The sequence below is a fragment of the Zerene cesonia genome, chromosome 7 (genome assembly GCF_012273895.1).
Source record: "Zerene cesonia ecotype Mississippi chromosome 7, Zerene_cesonia_1.1, whole genome shotgun sequence".
In the NCBI taxonomy this organism is placed as follows: domain Eukaryota; kingdom Metazoa; phylum Arthropoda; class Insecta; order Lepidoptera; family Pieridae; genus Zerene; species Zerene cesonia.
In genome coordinates, this window is record NC_052108.1 from 7,860,073 (window position 1) to 7,880,975 (window position 20,903).

The 20,903-nt window shown below is 32.8% G+C and overlaps 1 protein-coding gene across 1 annotated transcript in view; it reads right to left on the reverse strand.

The window, feature by feature from the left end:
* The window catches only part of LOC119840737 (tRNA dimethylallyltransferase), a 171,155-nt gene that overhangs the window by 84,983 nt on the left and 65,269 nt on the right, over positions 1 to 20,903 (reverse strand). The window contains exons 2-3 of the mRNA XM_038367456.1: positions 15,889 to 16,026; positions 14,009 to 14,409 (exon numbers count right to left, since the gene is read on the reverse strand). Of these exons, the coding sequence (XP_038223384.1) occupies positions 14,009 to 14,409; positions 15,889 to 16,026 (539 nt within the window). The remainder of the gene's footprint in view (positions 1 to 14,008; positions 14,410 to 15,888; positions 16,027 to 20,903) is intronic.

Consider the following 20,903-nt stretch of genomic DNA (forward strand, 5'->3'; position numbering starts at 1 on the left):
TACAAAGTTTGAATGAAATCGGTTCGCGGGAAGTGGGAGAAAAACGGGTGTGAGTTACATACATACAAACATACAAGTAAAGCTAATAAAAGCGTGTTAAAAACATAAATATCGTTTTAATTTGGATTTAATCTTAGTATGTAAGCAATGGCCAAGTAGCAAATTTAATAGCATAAATTTAACTAAAACAAACAAAGTTTACGAATCCCAACAATAAGAATAATAAACGGTGTACACGAGGCAAAATTGTTTAGCGCAATAATTTTACCGATTTAAAAAATAAGGCATTTAAAACAATGCATGGATATAATATGAAGTGTATTTGTTTAATGCGATTATGCATCGACTATTTTATATCAAAAGTAATGAATACTTTTAATTCATACATGAGATTATATTTATTTTCAGATTATTATATTATCTATTATTCATACGTTAAATACGATTGCTTCTACTTCTTAGTCTAATTAAGAAAAAGTATATATTTATACTTAATTAGACAGCGAAATTTATTCATTCCAATAATCATCCATCAGTTTACACCACAAACACTAGATTTATAGAATCAATCGAAAAACCCGATAACGAATCGGCTTATGCCAGATTACAAATGCACTTTACGGCGAACTAATTTTTAAACTGAAGACCGATAATTGAAGGAAGGAATGATAACCAACGTTAAGATAAGATATTTAACGTGTTATCAAGTAAGGTGGCCATGGTTAACCAAATGATTAAACCAGGAAAGGTATATAAATGGAATTAAGATAAACATTACATTGAAAATAGAAGGTAAACGTGTTCCTACAATGTAATGGCTTTGTCTTTAAAGCCATATACATACAATATATTATATTTTAAGGGTTGAGAAATAAGGTGTAAAATATTAATGACTAGCTGCGCCTCGCGGTTTTACCCGCGTAAGTCTGTAACCCGTAGGAATATCGGGATAAAGTGTGTGTAACCTGTAGGAATATCGGGATAAAGCTGCCTATGTGTTATTCCAGTTGTCCAGCTATCTACGTACCAAATTTAATTGCAATCGGTTTTGTAGTTTTGCGTGAAAGAGTAATGAACATCTACACAAATACTTTCGCGTTTATAATATTAATAGGATAGCAAAAAAGAAACTGAAAATTGTTTACCTATATAATATATAATTTATAATTGCTGGTCTGGGCCCTTCGAAAAGTAAACAAAATAATTGGTCGCGTTTAAAATTTGATATAATTAACAAGAAATCTGATATATTAATTATTTTATGCCTATTACAAATGAGACTGGCTGACTGATCGGTTACCACACAGTCCAAACTACTAAACCGATCGAGTTGAAATTTGCATACTGGCAGGCACTATGATGATATAGGCATTCGCTAAGAAAGGCTTTTGATAAATCCTGCCGCCAAGGGAAATAAAATAGGGGTTGAGAGTTTGCACCATAAAAATTTATTTTAACCACGCAGACGAAGCTGCCGGCAACAGCTAGTTCATACAAAATATACTCGTTCACTTCACGTACTCACACAGCCGTATTCATCGGCCACACATAAGAATCATTGTAATGTAAAACATCGATTCGCTTTTAGCGAAGATTCAGTCGAACAAGCATTCGTCTACATCGAGCGCACCGAGTTTCAGTTGTTCTGAACTTTTTATACCACGGTCAGTTGTGTTGTGGTCAGTCTATACTTTGTGGGAGGGGTCAAGAACGAAGGAAAGAAAAAAACAAGAAAAAAAAATTTGATCACGAGGCGGGATTTTTTTTTTCTATTCTTTCAAAATTTCTCATTTATAAAGCATTTCAATGCTATAAAACTAAAAATTACATTTAAGACTAGGGTTATCAAATGCAAATACGCATGCTCCTAGAAAGAATGCCATCACAAGGAATTGTGGAAGACCATTGTAGACCAGTGGTGCAGTTGATATAAATTATATTGCCTTGATAAATATTTGTGATATACGTGGTACGATTATAATATACGTGGGTAAAGCCACGCGGCTAGCTATGCTAAATTTGTGTGTAAATATTAGAACAGTTTTTGCAAAGAAAGAAGCGTACCCATGCGTAATAATTAAAAAGAAATACAACAGAAATAGGCAATAATTTAAATTGGTTTTGCATAATTTACAAAATTATTTCATTGTTAATTGCATTAAAGATTACGAATCATACGGCATAATACGCATATAACCAAGTTATTATTTTTATAAGACAAGACAATAACAAATTTATCTAAACAGCTTTAATAATAGATTACAAAATAAACTTGTGAATGATAACTGCGGATACGCAAAAATTGTATATAAAGAATAGAATATAATACTATGACCCAGAATTGCGCGGGTTATCGCGGTTGGCGGGAAATATTTGCCGTCACAAGGTCAATGTTACCATGTTAGCTAATGTCATCTGTCAGACGGTTTTCAAGGTTTTCTAAAATGTGAAATTAGTAAATAACATTTCAATTCGTATATGCGATGTTTTAGGTTACTAAATTATGTATTATGCTCGGTCTTATATAATATCATCATCATCATCATATGTTCCCACTACAGGGATACAAGTTATGATAAATAAGAAATAAGACAATATTTTTTTTTTCAAATATTTCATATAACATGACGTCACCAGAGTATACTCAGCTTGCTTGGTACAACCAAAGGTATCTGGAATAACTTTCCATAGCAACGTTATAGGCATCTAAATATACCTATTATAATATCAGAAAGGAAACCCATAAAAAATTGCAAAAATCTATGCTTTTTGCTATTTTAAAACGTGTTTTATATTTAAAACTTATTAATTTGGTGGTAAATTATTTCTCTTAAATAAAAAGACTTAAAAGCACTTTAAAATAAAATAATTTACATATTATTAACATAATAAAAAGGCGGTTATTATTTTCAATAAGTATTAAATTGATTTATACAATTTTTTAAATAGAGCTACATGTTACCGATTCTCTTAAAAATATATAATAGTATGTATGACATTAAAGTTTGAAAATTAATTTCAGTTAAGATTTAATATCTGTTGAATTTATTTCATAATCATTTTTATGTATGGACGTTCATGAATGAATTCTGACGTGACAAGATGGCGGCTTTATGAAATGGCGCGAAACGCTTGCGAAAATATGGGCCAGCTTTTACAACTGACGAGATTTGCATTTGTCCGCCGGGAATCTATTATATCCAACTCGAACTTGGCCAACGTTGGATCATAGCCTGAACTCTCATAGGAGACTCTCACATCACGTCTCATGGACACGGGCCCTGCTGTGACAGGGATATGGACATTGGCGTACAACGTATGGGCTAATGATAATGATGATGATGAATATTATATCAAAAATGCTTACTTATATTAGTATGTTGTTAAGTAGCGGCCGGTCCCGGCTTCGCCTGTGATAGCTTTATTAATGCCAATAGCACTCAAGGATGACTTAAATATATGACGGTGTAATATTTTGAAATCAATCCACTAGTTCCCGAGACCAGCGCGCTCAAACAAACAATCGCTTCAGCTGTATATTATTAGTATTTTATGGTCGAAATAATAAAACAATTCATATTATTTGAAAGCAGGAAAATTATTTTTGGATTCTGATTTAATAGATTCGAAAGAACTGGTTTTGGTTCTGTAATATTTTTTTTATTCCTACCAATTTTTTATCAGAAAAATCATTAATTATTATTTAAGATTTATTTCAAGATAATTGCGTATTAATTTACCATTAATATGGTTATTTGGATAATTTGCATACCACAATTAATTGCAAGCCCAACAATCTTTAATATATATCCATTTAAATCAATTTATAATTAATTGTCGATTAATTATAATGTCGAATATAATTGTTTATAAAAAAGGAATAAGTAGGTAGTTAAAATCAGCCATTAATTTAATATGGTTGACAATATTTTATGGAATTTCAATATTTGTTAAAATATTCAAAGGAGTAAAAGCATCGATCCATTAGCTATTTTTAAACTTCTAAATCTACATTAAACATCTTAAAAAAAGGTCAAAGACCTTATAAGTTCCTGAATCAACGCTTAATATTAGTATTTGTATATACTTGTTGTGGTAGGTGGTGTTTGTAACGAAATTTCTTTAGACTCGATTTTGACCCACTTGAAGCGGACAGATTTAACTCACACTTTGTAAACTTAGCGATAAATAATTTTATGAGTTTCTTATTTCCATTTCCTTGCCTACAATCTGTTTAAGAATAAGGTAGATAATTAAATGGAATTTATCATTTAAACGTGTTTCTTTGTTTTAACTATATTTACTAAATATTAGATGATCTTAACCATAGAACAGATAAAAGAGGTTACACATGCAATAGTGGTAGTACAAAGATATATCCTCTTCAGTAAATGGCACTGGGCAGCATTTGGAAAACTCCGTCGAGTCTTTTCATCGTCACTACCCCAATGCTTTAAAACAAAGGTATTTAATCAGTGCGTCCTACCGGTTATGACCTACGGAGCCGAGACGTGGACACTGACTGTACGATTGGTCCACCAACTTGAAGTCGCTCAGCGAGCCATGGAAAGAGCTATGTTTGGTATTTCTTTGAGGGACCAAGTCCGAAACGAAGTAATTCGCCAAAGAACGAAATTTATCGATATAGCTCAACATATTAGCAAGCTAAAGTGACAGTGGGCTGCTCATATGTGCCACAGAACGTCTTAGGCACACATGTCTTAGAGTGGAGGCCACGGCTCGGTAAACGTAGCGTAGGACGCCCTGCTACTAGGTGGAGTGACGACATTCGTAGGGTTGCTGGTCACAATTGGCGACAAAGAGCCAACGACCGGACTCAGTGGCGTGCTATGAGAGAGGCTTATGTCCAGCACATTAAAAGGCTGATAATGATGAAACGGCAGTCGCGACTGAATCGCATCGAACGCACTGCAATGCGCGATCGCTTGCTTAGTACCAAATGGTACCTATGCATCGCAAGCAATGTATAACTGTTTCACATTGTGTCGCTTTTGTCAACATACAGGTTGACTTATATGAAACTAAATGAAAATCAGTCTATTGCCAAGTTTTGCCAAGTCAATTTATTTATCTAGAACATAAATATTCTTCCTAGTTATTGATATGATCTCTTTATGATGTGATATACGAGTATAATATTTATAAGCGATTAGCATTCGACTTGACACCCCGCGACCGTTGGCTCACCGGGCTATATTAACACCATTAGTGACTAATCAAATAATTGTTGAACGAAGGGCCAGTAAGGTACCGTCAGCACACAACGGCGTGCGTAAAAAAATATTTTTGGAAGCTTCAGACGAAATCAAAGAGATTAATATGCTTAGAAAATTTTTAATACTACAATTTCATTAGTGTACAAACAATTTTAAATAATCTAGCTTTTGACATTTATCTCAAGAATTATATTGTTTTTTTTTTTTAATTATATAGTTATCTAATGTTGCGATGCGTTGTAAAAACAAAAAGTTCATCATGTCAATCATTATTGCTTAAGTTGTAGTTCAACAAATAAATAGCAAAAAGGGTTCTAAAATGAATAAATCTTTTTAATATTTTACTTTGTCTGCAGACCATACACGATTTTTTTACCAACCTTGGGGTCATTAACAAATAGTGTCCTACAGTCAAATGAATAAACATATTTAATAGGATATTTATTTAATTATCGAACAAAGTGTGTTTCGCATATTATTACGAGAATAACTTGCTTTAATTGTTCGGAATTATATATTTAATTATAGAATTATATATATATATATAAGTATATAGTTACATAAACTCCCATTCAGCTAATCAAAATTTTTGACATGTGCATCAATAGCATTTATTAACTTACTGATTAAATAAATCATATATAACTTTTTCTTTTACGTTATTTGGCCTGAGGAACAAACTAAACATTTTATTGAAAAAAAAAATTACAAGTCGTAATCTTTAACTCAACTGACTTATACCTCGTTATGGTACAAAGACCGCCCTTTCTGTTCGCACAATTGCCCGGGCTTCCTTATTGCTAAAGTGACGTCATCTCGAACCATATGATCACTCGGGCGATGCTGTATACACATCATTCTAACGACACCCACCGAACGACACTTAGCGTTATCCCATCGCAGTAGATACGACGACAAACAATTTACTGGTTCGATTGTATTGTGTGTCAAATACGCGACGGGTCCGCTAAAAAACGATAGACAGGGTAAGCGGATGTTCACACAGTCGGATGTTGGCTGGAGCACTAAAGTTATAATTAAACGTTTGTTTATATCATCATGTCGTTAATAACGATGCTAATTATGGGAAAATTGTAACAAGATTTAGTACAGTGTCGGTTTTTTGTGAGTTATATTTAAGTGAATATCTTTATAACTACACTTGTATTTTTTACACTGTTATCCTGTCTTTATATTGAGTGATTTAGGTGCGATCTTTTAAGGATATGTAAGTTGGCCGTTTTCGATAAAACAAGCTAATAATTAATTCGTCTTGTGAGAATGTCTATTTAATCACATTCTCATAAGAATTAAAGAAATGATTTCTATATTTTATCGTTAACTTAAAATTATAAATAAAGAATAGAATATCCGAATCGAGGTTAGATTCTTTTCATTTGAATACAAATGAACTGATAGTACGACGATAATATTTTAATTATTCCGATTTAACTGAAACTTATGTACTATAAAAGTTATATCGCTTCCGGCTTAATGATGACTCAAAAAGCTGCTTCACATATGATATAGGATATAAGTTGATAGAAAAGATTACTAGTACAAAGCCAGGATTCGTCTGAAAAGAGCTAAAACGTACGTCGCTGATGTACATTAAGCTGGTTCCTTTCTGGTTTGATTCTCTTACTTTATGAAAAGACGTTGGGTCTCATTGCATCCTGTAAAATCTTCTATGGGAAGTGCTCTGAGGAATTGGTCCGTGTATAACCAGCCGCAAGGTTCCAACATCAGACCATTCGCTGTAAAAATTTATACCATCCGCATCATATAGATGGATGGCGGTCCACCACCGTACGCTGTTCGATACTTCCATCCGCGTACGGCAAAGCTTTGGAACGACTTACCCGCTACGGTGTTCCCGAACAATTACGACATTGGGGCCTTCAAAAAAGAACGTATACATATACGTGAATCACATGATTTAAAAGCCGGCAAAGAACCTGTACAAGCAACAGTGTTATAAGTATTTATGGGCGATGGTGGCCACTTAACATCAGGTGGCTCATCTTTTTTTAGTGGGGTTACCTACTAAAAAAAATGTGGACTACCCACGGGTCCCGGGGAAAGAGCCGTATGTCGGATAACTACGGACTAAAACCCCATTGTGTTCTGTCGCCGCTTTAGTGAAGGGGCCACAGCAGCTGCTTCTCTGCTCTTCTGCCATAAAAAATATACTTCAAGGATTCAAACACGCTACCAGTAACCACTAACTCGCAACGTCGACAATCCTAGTTAACTGCTAAATAATACATAATGAAAAAGATGAGCCAGCGCAATAAATTTGTAGCCTTATTACTATGAATACATAAACTATAGTGGATATTTACATGGAGATGGCCGGAACACTTCTATAGCCAGGGTTGCCACTGGGAAGCGTTAATTTATTAGTCTTGCGAATACTTACTTAACATATAATTACGCACATTACATGTATAGTATAAAACAACAGACACAAAGTCTTCTCACGCTAATTGCTTTTGTATAGATAATAATTTTCACAAATAATACAACGAAATGGGCGCACTTTTTTGAACTGCATGACCCATAATTAGCTTCCTCCGTAGAGGAGTTTCTCAAACTATATCATGTTTGACAGTGCTTCAACAACAATTTATGGATGCAAATTAAACCTTAATGCCGATTATTTTCCTCTAGTTTATCTTCGGATATAAGATTATATTGTTCTACATTTATAAAATACTATTTTATCTTTATAAAATTTGCTCGCATACACAAATAAATAAATAATATATAGGTTATTCATAAAGCGCTCGTAAAACGAGTATATACTACTGACATATCGTATAGAGTACCTTCATAATAATAAATATGTTAATCAACAACAAATTGTCTAAAATATCTGGAAATTGTACTGTAACTAACAAAAAAAAATCTGAAACCTGAAACGCGACAACCCTAAAGCAAAGACAAGCCTTGATCCACTTAGGCCCTAGCAACTGGCGGAAATAAGGAACCCCATAGCCTGACCTACTTCGCAACTATCTGTGCTCGATGACTCATAATCGAATTATAAAAAAAAAACTGTTTCCGCTATTGTGTAATTGGTTTAAATAGGTCACGTTCACGGTTTAAAAAATCATTGTTAATAGACCTTCGAAATACAAACTGTACGCCGCGGGTTCGGTTGGTTTTATAGAACTTATGAATAACCCATTCCGAAATATACAATCTATCCTAGAAAACTACTCATCCAGATAACCAGTAGATATTTCGTTATTTGTAACTCAACAGTACGTAATGTATGTATGTACGTAAATTTGTTTTGTTTCTTTTACCAATTTGAAAAATCTTTAACCATTTCAAAACTACATTAATGAATGTAGTTAGTTACATTAATGAATGTAGATATGTAGTTTTCAGAATGCTGAATTACTACAATAGTTTCGTAATTACTCTTTTAGCTATAGCGGTTAATTCATAAAGATATTTCCATAGGCTGAATATTTCCTTATTAGCCCGAGTGGAGCAGGGCGAGTGGCTAGTTAATAAAGATTCCTATTCACTTGAGCTACTTCCTGGTAACTACATTAAAATCAGCCTCGAAATTTCTTTTGGCACGAATTGGGAAACCATGGCGGCTATGTTGGATAGGAATTAATGGAATTACAATGAAATTTGCGATAATGAAATGAAATTGCAATATAATATATTATTATATAACTAGCTTTCCGCCCGCGACTACCCCCGCGTTGTCAATATCTTAACAAATCACTACATAGTACAAAACAAAGTCGCTTTCTTTGTCTGTCCTTATGGCCCTATGTATGCTTAAATCTTTAAAACTACGTAACGGATTTTAATGTGATTTAAGTGGAAGGTTTATTTGTACAATAACATAAAAATATACAAATATATAAAAAATAAAACAATAAAAGGCAGTTAGCACAACTGACTGTACCTTGTCCTACGAAAAAGCTGAACCGAGAATGATAAAATATTGCGAGATAACTTCAATCTTCACCGTTTAAATGTACTTATATCTGTTGCTGTTAGGTTTGATCAAATATTTAACAAGTGCTAAACGAAATTAATTATTACTATAACATATATTATCAGTCATATATTATTTTTATTACCATTTATATCCATTACATTCGCCCGTGGTACATTTATACCCTTCCTCAATAAATGGGCTATCTAACACTGAAATAATTTTTCAAATCGGACCAGTAGTTCCTGAGATTAGTGCGTTCAAACAAACAAACTCTTCAGCTTTATAATCCTACTAATCCTACTAATATTTTAAATGCGAAAGTTTGTAAGGATGTGTGTGTGTGTTTGTTGCTCTTTCATGCAAAAACTACTGAACCGATTGTAATGAAATTTGGTACGTAGACAGCTGGACAACTGGAATAACATATAGGCTTTTTATCCCGGTATTCCTACGAGATACGAACTTACGCGGGTGAAACCGCGGGGCGCAGCTAGTATTAGTATAGATTAATATTAAACTTTATTATTTCTTTACGTACATCCGGTTGTCTGGAAGAAATCGCTATTTAACGATAACGTCGCCATTATAGTATAACCTAGAACCTAGGTTAAGCCTCAATTTGCAGTTTATCTAACACAATAAAGCATGAACATATTAATATCTATGTGTATATATATACATATATATAAATATATTCAAGATTCAAGCTACCATATGGTCTATTAACCCATAGACATCAATTATAAAGCAATCCAAATACATCCTCTTAATATTGTCATAGAGGCCCCAACGTAAGGGAAACCAAGTCAGAAATATTCACAAATTGTAATATGACCATTTACACGTAACGCACACACGCGCGCGTTTCGCGCATGTGTGTTACAATAAATAATTCGGAGTTTATCAAAGGGGCCACGCTTGTGATATCATGTTGGTGACCATGAGATAGACGAATTGGGGATTATCTAATACGTAATAGGGTTCTTGATTTTATTTATAGCGATACGTGTTGCACTGAAAGAAAAGAATTCGATTGCTGGTATGGGATCATTCGTGGACTGGCGGAGGCGTTGATACGGTTAAATAAAGGACGTGGGTTCCTAACGTAGCTATCTCCAGACATAAATTTATGAAATCGCTCGGGTACGAAATAAAAGAAAAAAAAAAACAAACGAAGAACTTAACTACTAACTACAAACTACTACTTTCGCATTTGTAGTTTAAAGTTAAAGAAATTGAAAATGTAAATCAGATGTGAGCTATTTTAAAACATTATAAATTCTGTAATGTATCAAATATTTTCCTCAATTAGACCTCATCGACAAAATAATATGTACAACATTAACGCTCATTTAACGTTAGCCGGTGAACCGGCATGTGTAGAATTGAACACAGTATTCGATAACTACTACTACTACTAGTGGTGGATAAGATTTTTGGTCTAGTTCTGTCAATTTAAAGGCATAATTTTGAGTTTTATAGCATTGAAATGCATATTTAATAAGTATTTAAAAAAAAATATCACGTATCGGGCGGTATAGCTTTTTGTTTAAAATTATAATTTAATTGAAAAAACTTCCAAACCTAGCAACACATATCCACCCTATCGGATAGTAAAGCCAAGGTCGCATTACGCACACTGGCAAACTACGAAATCCTTCGCAACGGTCAAAGACCCGCGGAAGTCGCGCCGCCCAGCACACCTTGACCCCCCGCCTCCGAACGATTCCCCTTACATGTCCATTATCGCGGTACTGTCGCTCAAGCGGAGGGATCTAGCTGGCTGGTCGCTGTTTTATGTCATCATGTCAGTTGGCCTTCAATTCGATGTTTATGTTAATCACGTGGACCAATACTTCTGTTGCTATAAGACGTTTAATATTCGCCTTGGTGACGTCAAATGCTTAAATAAAATGTTAAATAGCTCATTAAATAATTAAATAAGTTGTCCCGCTTCGGCGGTGTATATATCTGTAATAGTTTACACATTTATAAATGTTTTTTAACAATGATCAATGGCAACCCAGTGTTGCTATAAGAAAGAGGTTCACGGTACTCTTTGGACAAAAGAAGTATGAGGTTTTATTGCAAAGACAATGTTGACCTACTTAATAAGTTCACTTCTGCTGCATACATCCGTTCTATATCCAATTTTGTTATACGGGTTAATTATTTAATTGGTTTAATAAGTTACAGATCGCGGGTTCGACCCCCGTTGTAAGCGATTATTTTTGTACAGCGTGAGAAGCCTGAAATATTTCAAATGTATTTTGATAGAAAATCACTATCTTACTGTTAGCTTATTATTTAATCTTAAATGTTAAATCATATAAAAAACGTTTAACATGAAACAGTTTCCCCATTAGGAAACTATATTAGGTTATATAGGCTGTATTTAATTTTCTATCGTAAATATATATATTATATTTTAATTCTTTCCTATTCAGAGCAGCAGTTCCATTATGTATCTCGTTCAATCGGACAAATCCCTTTATAATTGGTATTATATATAGCATATTTATATAACTGCTTCGTCATAACTTAAACAAATTATTGTGTCGAAATGATGCAATAGGTATTTATAAATTTGACAATTGCTATAACAGACTATGATATGTTAATTGAAAAAGAAAAAAGTCAAATATTTATTTATGAATTGTCAAAGACGACAGTTAAGATAATGGTAAATAAATTGTACACATTACACATTATGTAAGTCAATAGTTTTTACAGAAATTTACGAATTGCGTAAGTATATAATTGAGGAACAATTAACGAATATATAATGTATTTTATAACGTTTTGCTATAAATTATGATATATCGACCACAGACATTAAATAGTCTATGTTAGTGTTATATCGATGCGGTCCAAAACCGCTTTTAAGTTTTCTGTTTCGAGCGCTATAGGTGCATAAAATATTATCTATACCACAGATAACATAATACTATACTAGTATCTGTACTAATATTATAAAGATGAAGGATTTTTTTTGTTTGGTTGCATTCGCTAATCTCAGAAACTACTGGTCCGATTTGAAATATTCTTTCAGTGTTAGATAGCCCATTTGTCGAGGAAGGCCTTAGGTTATATAACATAAGATATTATATGGGTAAAACCACGGGGCACAGCTAGTAATATATTGAAGAAGTACATTTGATAAAATGCGTTAAGATAGAATCGTAAGTATCGCGTCATGTATGTTTTATTCAATTTAATAACAAGTATTACGTTTAAATAAATTAATGACATACTTCAGGGTATTTATACTACAATTTTCTGTCTTTTTTATTTGGTCGTTTTTAGCATTGCTGTTATCAATTATGATATTAACATAAGTTATTAGTTTTACGAAATATTACGAGGTCATCAGACATTATAATTCAATCAATCAAACCATAATACTTATATTTTTGGATACGATTATAAATTTGATACTGTCCAACAATAAGCATTTCATTTAATACTTATTCAACTGATTTATTATCAGTAAAAAGACAAGTAGTTTCTATGCCGATAATTGTTTCCCACCCGTTAAAACTAAATTAATACCACATGTAATGGGGAAGGTCAACAAGGAAACGAGGTTACCATATTACATGTTAAATAATTCAAGAAAATTCATAAGAATCCATAATCGTTTGAATAAAAAGCAGTTGAATTTACTCGCCAGTCGATTTACCATTTCCTCTTACGCACGACCCTATCGATACAAGAAAAAAATTCATACCTACACACCGTTTCCCAGAATTATTAACTCATGTACAGGAAATGTTAAGGGTTACACAACGATGAGATAAATTGTGGTGTAATAGGCGTTCACATAGATAAGAGATAACGCACATGGATCTAATTACAATGAGTTAAAGTTCAAATTGCACAATAATTAATGTGAGATATGCCGTGGACGGCGGTCCATTCATAAGACTTGTTGAATGAATTCTTTTAATTACACAATTTGTTTTAAAGCGATTTGATCTTGAATTTTATTTTTCATAATTATATGACAGATTACCGCATTTTTGTGAATTTATTTGGTTTTTATGTTTAGAAACTGACTTAAGAAAATAAAAAAGCAGAAGGTTGTCAATTATTATTTTTCTGCTTTGTGACCTCAGAATTTTCGACTGAGTGAACCGATTTCTATGATTCTTATTTGTTTGAAAGCTTGTTCCTCATTTACATTTGCATAGAAACATGTTAACGTCGCAAACTACATTTCAAGTGAAATAATTATGATAGAATTAAATAATTTTCTCATTTGCTCTTATACAGAGTATATATAGTAAGGATATTATTTAATCATAGCGATCCTTATCAGGATAATAAGATATACTCATGAAATTATTGTATTGTTACCGATCCTTGATAAGTGTACAAATATTGAGTTAAATCTGTTCGTTTAAAATTGGTCAAAGTTAAGTCTAAAGGGGTCGGTAATTTACAAACATACAGATGAAGCTTATAAAAGTACTTACTATATGGATTAAAGTTTATTGTGTAAAAACAAACATTGATCATAGTAATGTAAGCCTTACCTCTACATGAATAAATGAATAATACAGTTTGTGAAATCTAAATAACATTCCGCTTAACAGAATGTGAAACTGTGATATCCAACGAATGAGATGTTTACATGAAGACTCGTATTTGGTTCATCTTTCACGTTTCGGTTTCAAAGATACATCATTTAAGTCTTTTATATAAGGTAACATCAAAAAGATTTACATATATATTAATATTTACAATGATTATTTTTGTTTATTCATTACCCTATTGGAAAATTATAGCCACTTACCTCAAAACTTTACGTCTATTGTTAGGATGCAGTCGCGAAGCCATAACAGGATCAATACTTTTCAATAGAGCATGCACTTCTTCATTTGTCTTTTTAGCTTCATTATCAACATCTTCTTGTATTTTTTTCCTTAATTCGATCAGTGCGTCCTGGTTCTCTTCGTTATCAGGTACTGTCTCATGTTTACTTCGTATTGCTTCATCATCGGTATTAGTTTTCATTTTTTTACCCCCTACATGATCTTGGTCAATGAAGTCTCGTTTGCGTCTACTGCAATCCCAAAGCAAAGCGTTCGTGTCATCCATGTCTTCAACTAATATTTTATATACAATCGATTCGATATAATAATTCGTACCGCCCACGATTATAGGTATTTTACCTTGCTGTGTTAAATTATCTATCTGATACAAAATTAAGGATAGTTTATTGGAAATTTATAGATACTCAAACCAATTTTACAACCAGTGTGCAACCCATGGCGCATCTGATCTATCTTATTATAGAAAGTGCACAATAAACCACACAAATAGTGATGTAATCTCGCACCTACGTGAATAAAGTTCAATTTAAGTTTTTGTGTAACCAATAAAACTTAGCAGTAAACTCATCAAAAGCCTACTCACAGGTAATCCGATTTAACGGTGAGCGGCAGAAATTAGTGGCTTGTAGGTGTCAATCGCATTAAAGTTTATTAGTTTGGCTCGGTTATGTAAGTATTTGATGAATAAGAAACAAATAGCAGGCGTAGGTTGTTTCTAACTGACATATAATACGGTTATTTCCATAAGTTTACTAATATTATTGGTCATATAACTAATGATAAGATGCTGCATCTTGGTTTCATATTGTTTCACGTATACCTGATTATTATGGATAATTGTTTTGTCACTGATTAACTTATCGACGTCATGCTCATTATTTTGCTACACTGTAACAAAAGGGACTTAAATTTATATTAAACTAGCTTTCTGTCTGCGGCTGTACCCGCGTAATTGATGAAAACAACGACTGTCCAAGATTTTTCCTCATTAGTTCCCATTCCGGTCGGTTAAGGTCCGAGATCAAACTTTTCCTTTTTCTCTTCCTAATATTCTGTAACCTATTACCTATATCTATAGAAATTAATACAGTAGCCAGTAACTGTGCCTTATGACCGCTCTCTGCTCGTGTAAGCGTGCCTTAGGGCTCATGAAAAATATTTCGGAATCTTCTATCGAATATCTCATTAATTATGTGCAATACAGTTACAACAGAGCGCCGATAATTGTCATCTGTTCTGGCATTTGTGTAAACTGACTGGAATAAATATTGTCATTAAGGTGTGAACAATACGCCGTTAATTCTATCAGAGGCTGGAATTCTAGGGCTGGCCGCGGCTGAATAAATAAGTACCTTCTGTCTTCAAATAACGAGGCTCGGGTTAGAATTTTTTACATAACTATGTACCAATGTTTATTTCGTGTCTCATTATCAGGTAATTTCTATCACGTCAATGTTTTATCTATCATTGTAATGTATGTATACAAAAAATGTTTATGTATGATGTTATTTGTTTTAAATGTGAGGGGCACTAATCGTCGTATGCTAATATGAGTCTATACATACATTCAAACTTCAATACGCAACAGTTCTATTTGAAATATTCTATACTGGGAAGTTATTGTATGTTCCTTTCTTTATTTAAATTTCAATTCACCTAATAACTTATATTTCAGAATTTAATATAATTGATTTAATTGTTTTCGTTCAAATTAGTACAGCTTCTATAATACTATACTGTCTAAAAGTTTTCATCCGATTCCTGTCCTTATTCAAATCCCTAAAGAGTAATTCCATTTCATCCCCATGGCTTCTCTGATCATTCATATTATAAAGGATACGATTTTGAGAGCTCTGTTTCTGAAGTCGACCACGGTGAAGTTCTGATGCGGCTCCAGTATATCTAACAGATGATGAGGTACAAGCTGGCGTTCTGTCTCGGACGCCTTTGCTGTCACTATATCCAGCCCTTTGTAGATCTGAAATAAGATGATAAGTGACTATTTTATGGAATATCAAAGCAAAGAGAATGGTGGACCACCCGATGTTAAGCCCATATAGCCACAAGAAGGCCTTTTCCTTATATTTCACAGTCATATCCTTTATTCCTCTCCTCAATCGTTCCTAATCCCTTCACAATTTAAAGTCGGTAATTTGAAAAGGCGTAAAGTCTGCAATCGACTTTACGCTTCTCCAAATGTTCATGGCCGGTGGTAGCGCTTACCATTAGGCTATCCACCAGCTCCATTGCCAACGATGACATAAAAAAAATCGGTCGGTCGGTGCTACAAGTGAATTGCGATATTTATGAGATGATTATGAAGAATGGCATGTATTAAGAAACCTTGAAGGTTCTGAATTCTAACTAGCAAGTAGAAATACCGACGTGTGCAGGAGGATATAGTTATGATTAGTATACACATAATGTAAGTTTTCTCAAAATTTCGATAAAGATCTTTAATACACTCTTCTCCGTAGTGTATTTTCTACCTAATAAGATAATTAACGGAGAATTCCGAGCAGGAGCATATATTCTCTAGGTTGCTTGCTTACATTGTGCTTAAGGTTTGCGTCGAGGTTATGAATATTAATAATAAAATGCTGACTAAATTAATGATGAGAGTTATAGAAAAAGACAAGGGAAATCTCGTCATCATATACTCGTTCCAAATATAGTGAAATAAAATCTGAGTCATATTTAATTTGCTAAAAGATTTCCTTGCAATTATCTACTTATCTTTTGACATATTGTTTGATATTTGGTAAGTATTTACAAAATATATGTACTATCTTTTATATCTTCGAATTTATTTTAAAACTGATTATTTCACTATATTCGGATATCGAGAATGCTGTTTCATTAATCAGATAATTTAGGGAATTTTTACAATTAATGCTTACTTGTTACAAATGCATGATTAAACTGTTCGTTCGAAATACAAAATTATTGGAGTAATCATGTGCTAAACTATTAACATCCTTATTTTAGATAAAAATTTCCAACCCGTTTTTCTACATGACTGAAGTTTATGTTGTTTTTGCTGTTCGGTGATAATTAGTATTTTCTTCAAAATCATTTGAATGAATTATAACATTGGCTATAAGGGGAAGGAATTAATATATTGAATACAGGTTATTTTGTAACATACAAAACTACTGCTATCCAAACGTACTTATGTATAAGTATTTGATATATTAATATTATGTTATAACGAATCATATAATAAAATCTTTAAGTATTCCTTAATATTCCTCTGAATACCACAATTTTATTATGATTTGGTTTAATGAATTTATTTATACGAATGACGTAAATGCTAATGAGTAGTCTATTTTGTACTTAACTTTTAATTCTATTAATATAAATACAGAAGAAAAAATCCACGCTCAGATTAACGTTTGTAAACTTTTAACATTGTTATTTCTAGAACAATCAATGCAAAAAAATATACAGATAATAAAGTACCAAAACATTACAATCATCAGACAACACACATTATAACACCGAAACATACAAACGTGAAACATATAACCGAAACAAAGGCCGCGAAAGCGAGGCAATAAACTTCCAAAAAAAGATATTTAACACAAAAGACAAACCAAATAACCCGGCGATACAAAGCCTTCCTAAAATAAGTCAATGCCTCGATTATGCTAATGCAGGTAAAGTGTATGAAATATATGTAACAGGGGCGCATGAAACGCCGCTGAATAATGCTAGTGGCACATTTGAATATTCATAAATCGTTACACAAATAAAGGTGAGATTAAGTGGGAGTATTTATTTTTGGCGCGACGTTTGAAACGAAATTGTAGAACATAATAGAGTATAAATTGTATTTATGGTTATCGATTTAGATGGCGCCAAATTTATTTATTGTTTTTTTTATGTTATCTGTGCTTTAGTTCATGTTAAATGTAATAATAATCGAATTAAGAATACAGATCTTAACCTCTTTATGACCCTGTTCTATTGTAACATCTGTTTCCGACACAATTTAATTTTAGCTACCTTATGCTACTATATACGAATTTATACGAATTACAAACGTATAAAGGGTTAATTCAAAAGACAAACCATTATATTATCGAACTATGTTTCTGAATGACCGAATGAATGAATTGCATAAAATGCTTCGAAAGACCCACAAAAAATGTCTGTTTGCCTGTGTCTCTTATGCCTGTCTTATGAATAACAATTAAGAATAATACGTTGTTCTATCAAGGTATAAAATTAAAAAAATCTCCAATGAAGTCGCGTGCTACACTTAGCAACCAAAGCAATTCAATACAACACAATGAAGATCAATTATTACTATTACTCAATCAGAACGAGCATATGAATGTCACGCATTATCGCAATTACGCAAATAAAGTAAATTATAATAAAAATCTCATTGAATAGCGTTATCTAGGTTCAGGGGTCGGCGATTACGAAACTTGGACCCTTCCGTCATGAAACAAGAGCAAATATGTCACCTTGGGATGTTTGTTGATAACATCTTCAAAATTTTGACCTAAATGCTCTTATATTTACTATTATTTGCCTTATATATTAGAGTACCTATATATAAGTCAATAGATGAATAATGATCAATTGCTGTTGGTATAAACTCGTAAATGAATTGATTGATAATTTGGATAATTACCACACTTTCATTTGCTTCACCTTTATGTTTATATGTTTGTACGTAACCGCCTCCTTTACACTCGATTTTGATCCACTTCAATCGGACGGATAAAATTCAAACTTTACAACTTATCAAGGATGACAGCAAAATAATTTCATGAGTTTAACGAATTAGCCTGATTAGGATCGCCAGGATAAATAACTTCCTGACGTACCCAACACAATTCTAACAGAACTGACGTTAGAAACCATCGACTTGGCAAATAGGGCCAGGGCAATGGTTGTAATTGGAGATCATGTAACATGGACATGGACACTAAAAACGGAAGAAGATGTACTACAACCTGGCTAATTAATTGATGAAAACACACGTGAAATAGGTCTACCAGGTACAAAAGGACAAGAAACATCGAATACTCCAAAAGGTATCTAATTAGCGTGTATTGATCACACTGCTGGCCTATTTATACTTGGTTTACGCAACGCTACCTGTGCCCATCAAGCCCGCGTGTGCTCAACACGTGACCTACGATTAATTCGACGCCATAATACGCTGTTTATCTTTTGTAGACTGCCTTTGAGTGGACCGCTTTGGGATTTTTCTATATACCTTTATGCTTTTGGGGATTTAACTCCTTATAGATTACTAGTACTATGCTCCGACTTCGCCCGTGGTACTACATATATAGCCTATGTCAATCAGTGAAATTGCAGATTTTCAATGGTAAATTAAATTGGTACAGCAGTTTTTGTGTGAAAACGTTAGAAAAAACATAGAAAAATACAACAGTTTCCTCTTTATAATATAAGTGCAAATAGTAAAGATATAATGGGATCATCAATTGCAGTGATGACAAACTTTTTCTCAACGTTTCAGTTTCGATTCAGGAGTATTTACTACTTTAGGTTACTGAGTAGTATTTCTATTGGACTACCTTATCAGGCTTAGTTATAATGTAGCATATGCGATACCGTAAATTGTGATATCCGTTGTGAAAATACTGAATCATGTTGCTTTTCGCATAGGTAATAGATAATGATGATAAACCAGCGTTTTCTATTCATTAAAGTTGTTGTATATTATAATATGTAATGGTAATCTTATTGATAGCCGTTGTCATAGTTTTTAAAAATAAACTATATTAATTTATTTTTTTGTGATAACCTCAGTTGTGTGCATTTTCATATTTACTTAATAACCTACTTATCATAGTTTTGAATTATCGAGGTATTTTTATATTCCATTGACATTATTACGTCATACTAAATACAATACAGCACGGTCTTGACAACTTGAAATAAATGAGAAATTTTGAAAGAATAGAAAAAATTTGATCACACACACATCACAGGATCCTGATCCTGCCTCGTGATCAAATTTTTTTCTAAATTTTTTCTATTCTTTCAAAATTTCTCATTTATAAAGCATTTCAATGCTATAAAACTAAAAATTAAACTTGAAATAATTTCATACTTTGTAGCGAAGGTTTTTACGTTTCAACCAATTTATTTACAACTCAATTCAGTAATACGCAATATTGTTATCTAACTTTTATACGTGGTCAGGTTTTTATCTCGCCGATACGCTTATCTTTTACACTCGTACTACAAATATATATTGAATTTAAGACTGTTTGTCCACACATCTGAAATACTGGCATTAAATTAGGATTTTATATTAAACTACGTGCAACCGGCAAACGTTGTTCTGCCTTGCTCTCATCATTTAGGTGTATGAAAAATAGATTTTGGCCGATTCTCAGACCTACCCGACATCAAAATCGGTCAAGCCGTTTCGGAGGAGTATGGCAACGAAAACTGTGACACGAGAATTTTATATATTAGATTTATGGGACATCGATCAAATTTGTGTTTGTAATAAGGAAAAAAATGGGAAATAATTTGAAACATCGTTGATAAAAAAAATTTGACGAACGTGACGTGTCACCGATATTTTGCCTTTAAATGCTAATTTTCAATTATGATTATATTCGTAATTTTTCATGTTTATCTCAAATTCTATGATGAAAAATGTATGACTTTTTATAGTCGTTGGCCTATTTAATCTGTGGCAGATTATATATGCAGCTATTATATATTTCATTAATTCATCAGCTACCTTCTATAGTACATTGGTATATATACCATCATAATATATCATAAGCATACAGACACAGGGACAACTGAAAGCGAAGTTCTACACTATGTAGTGATACATATATATAT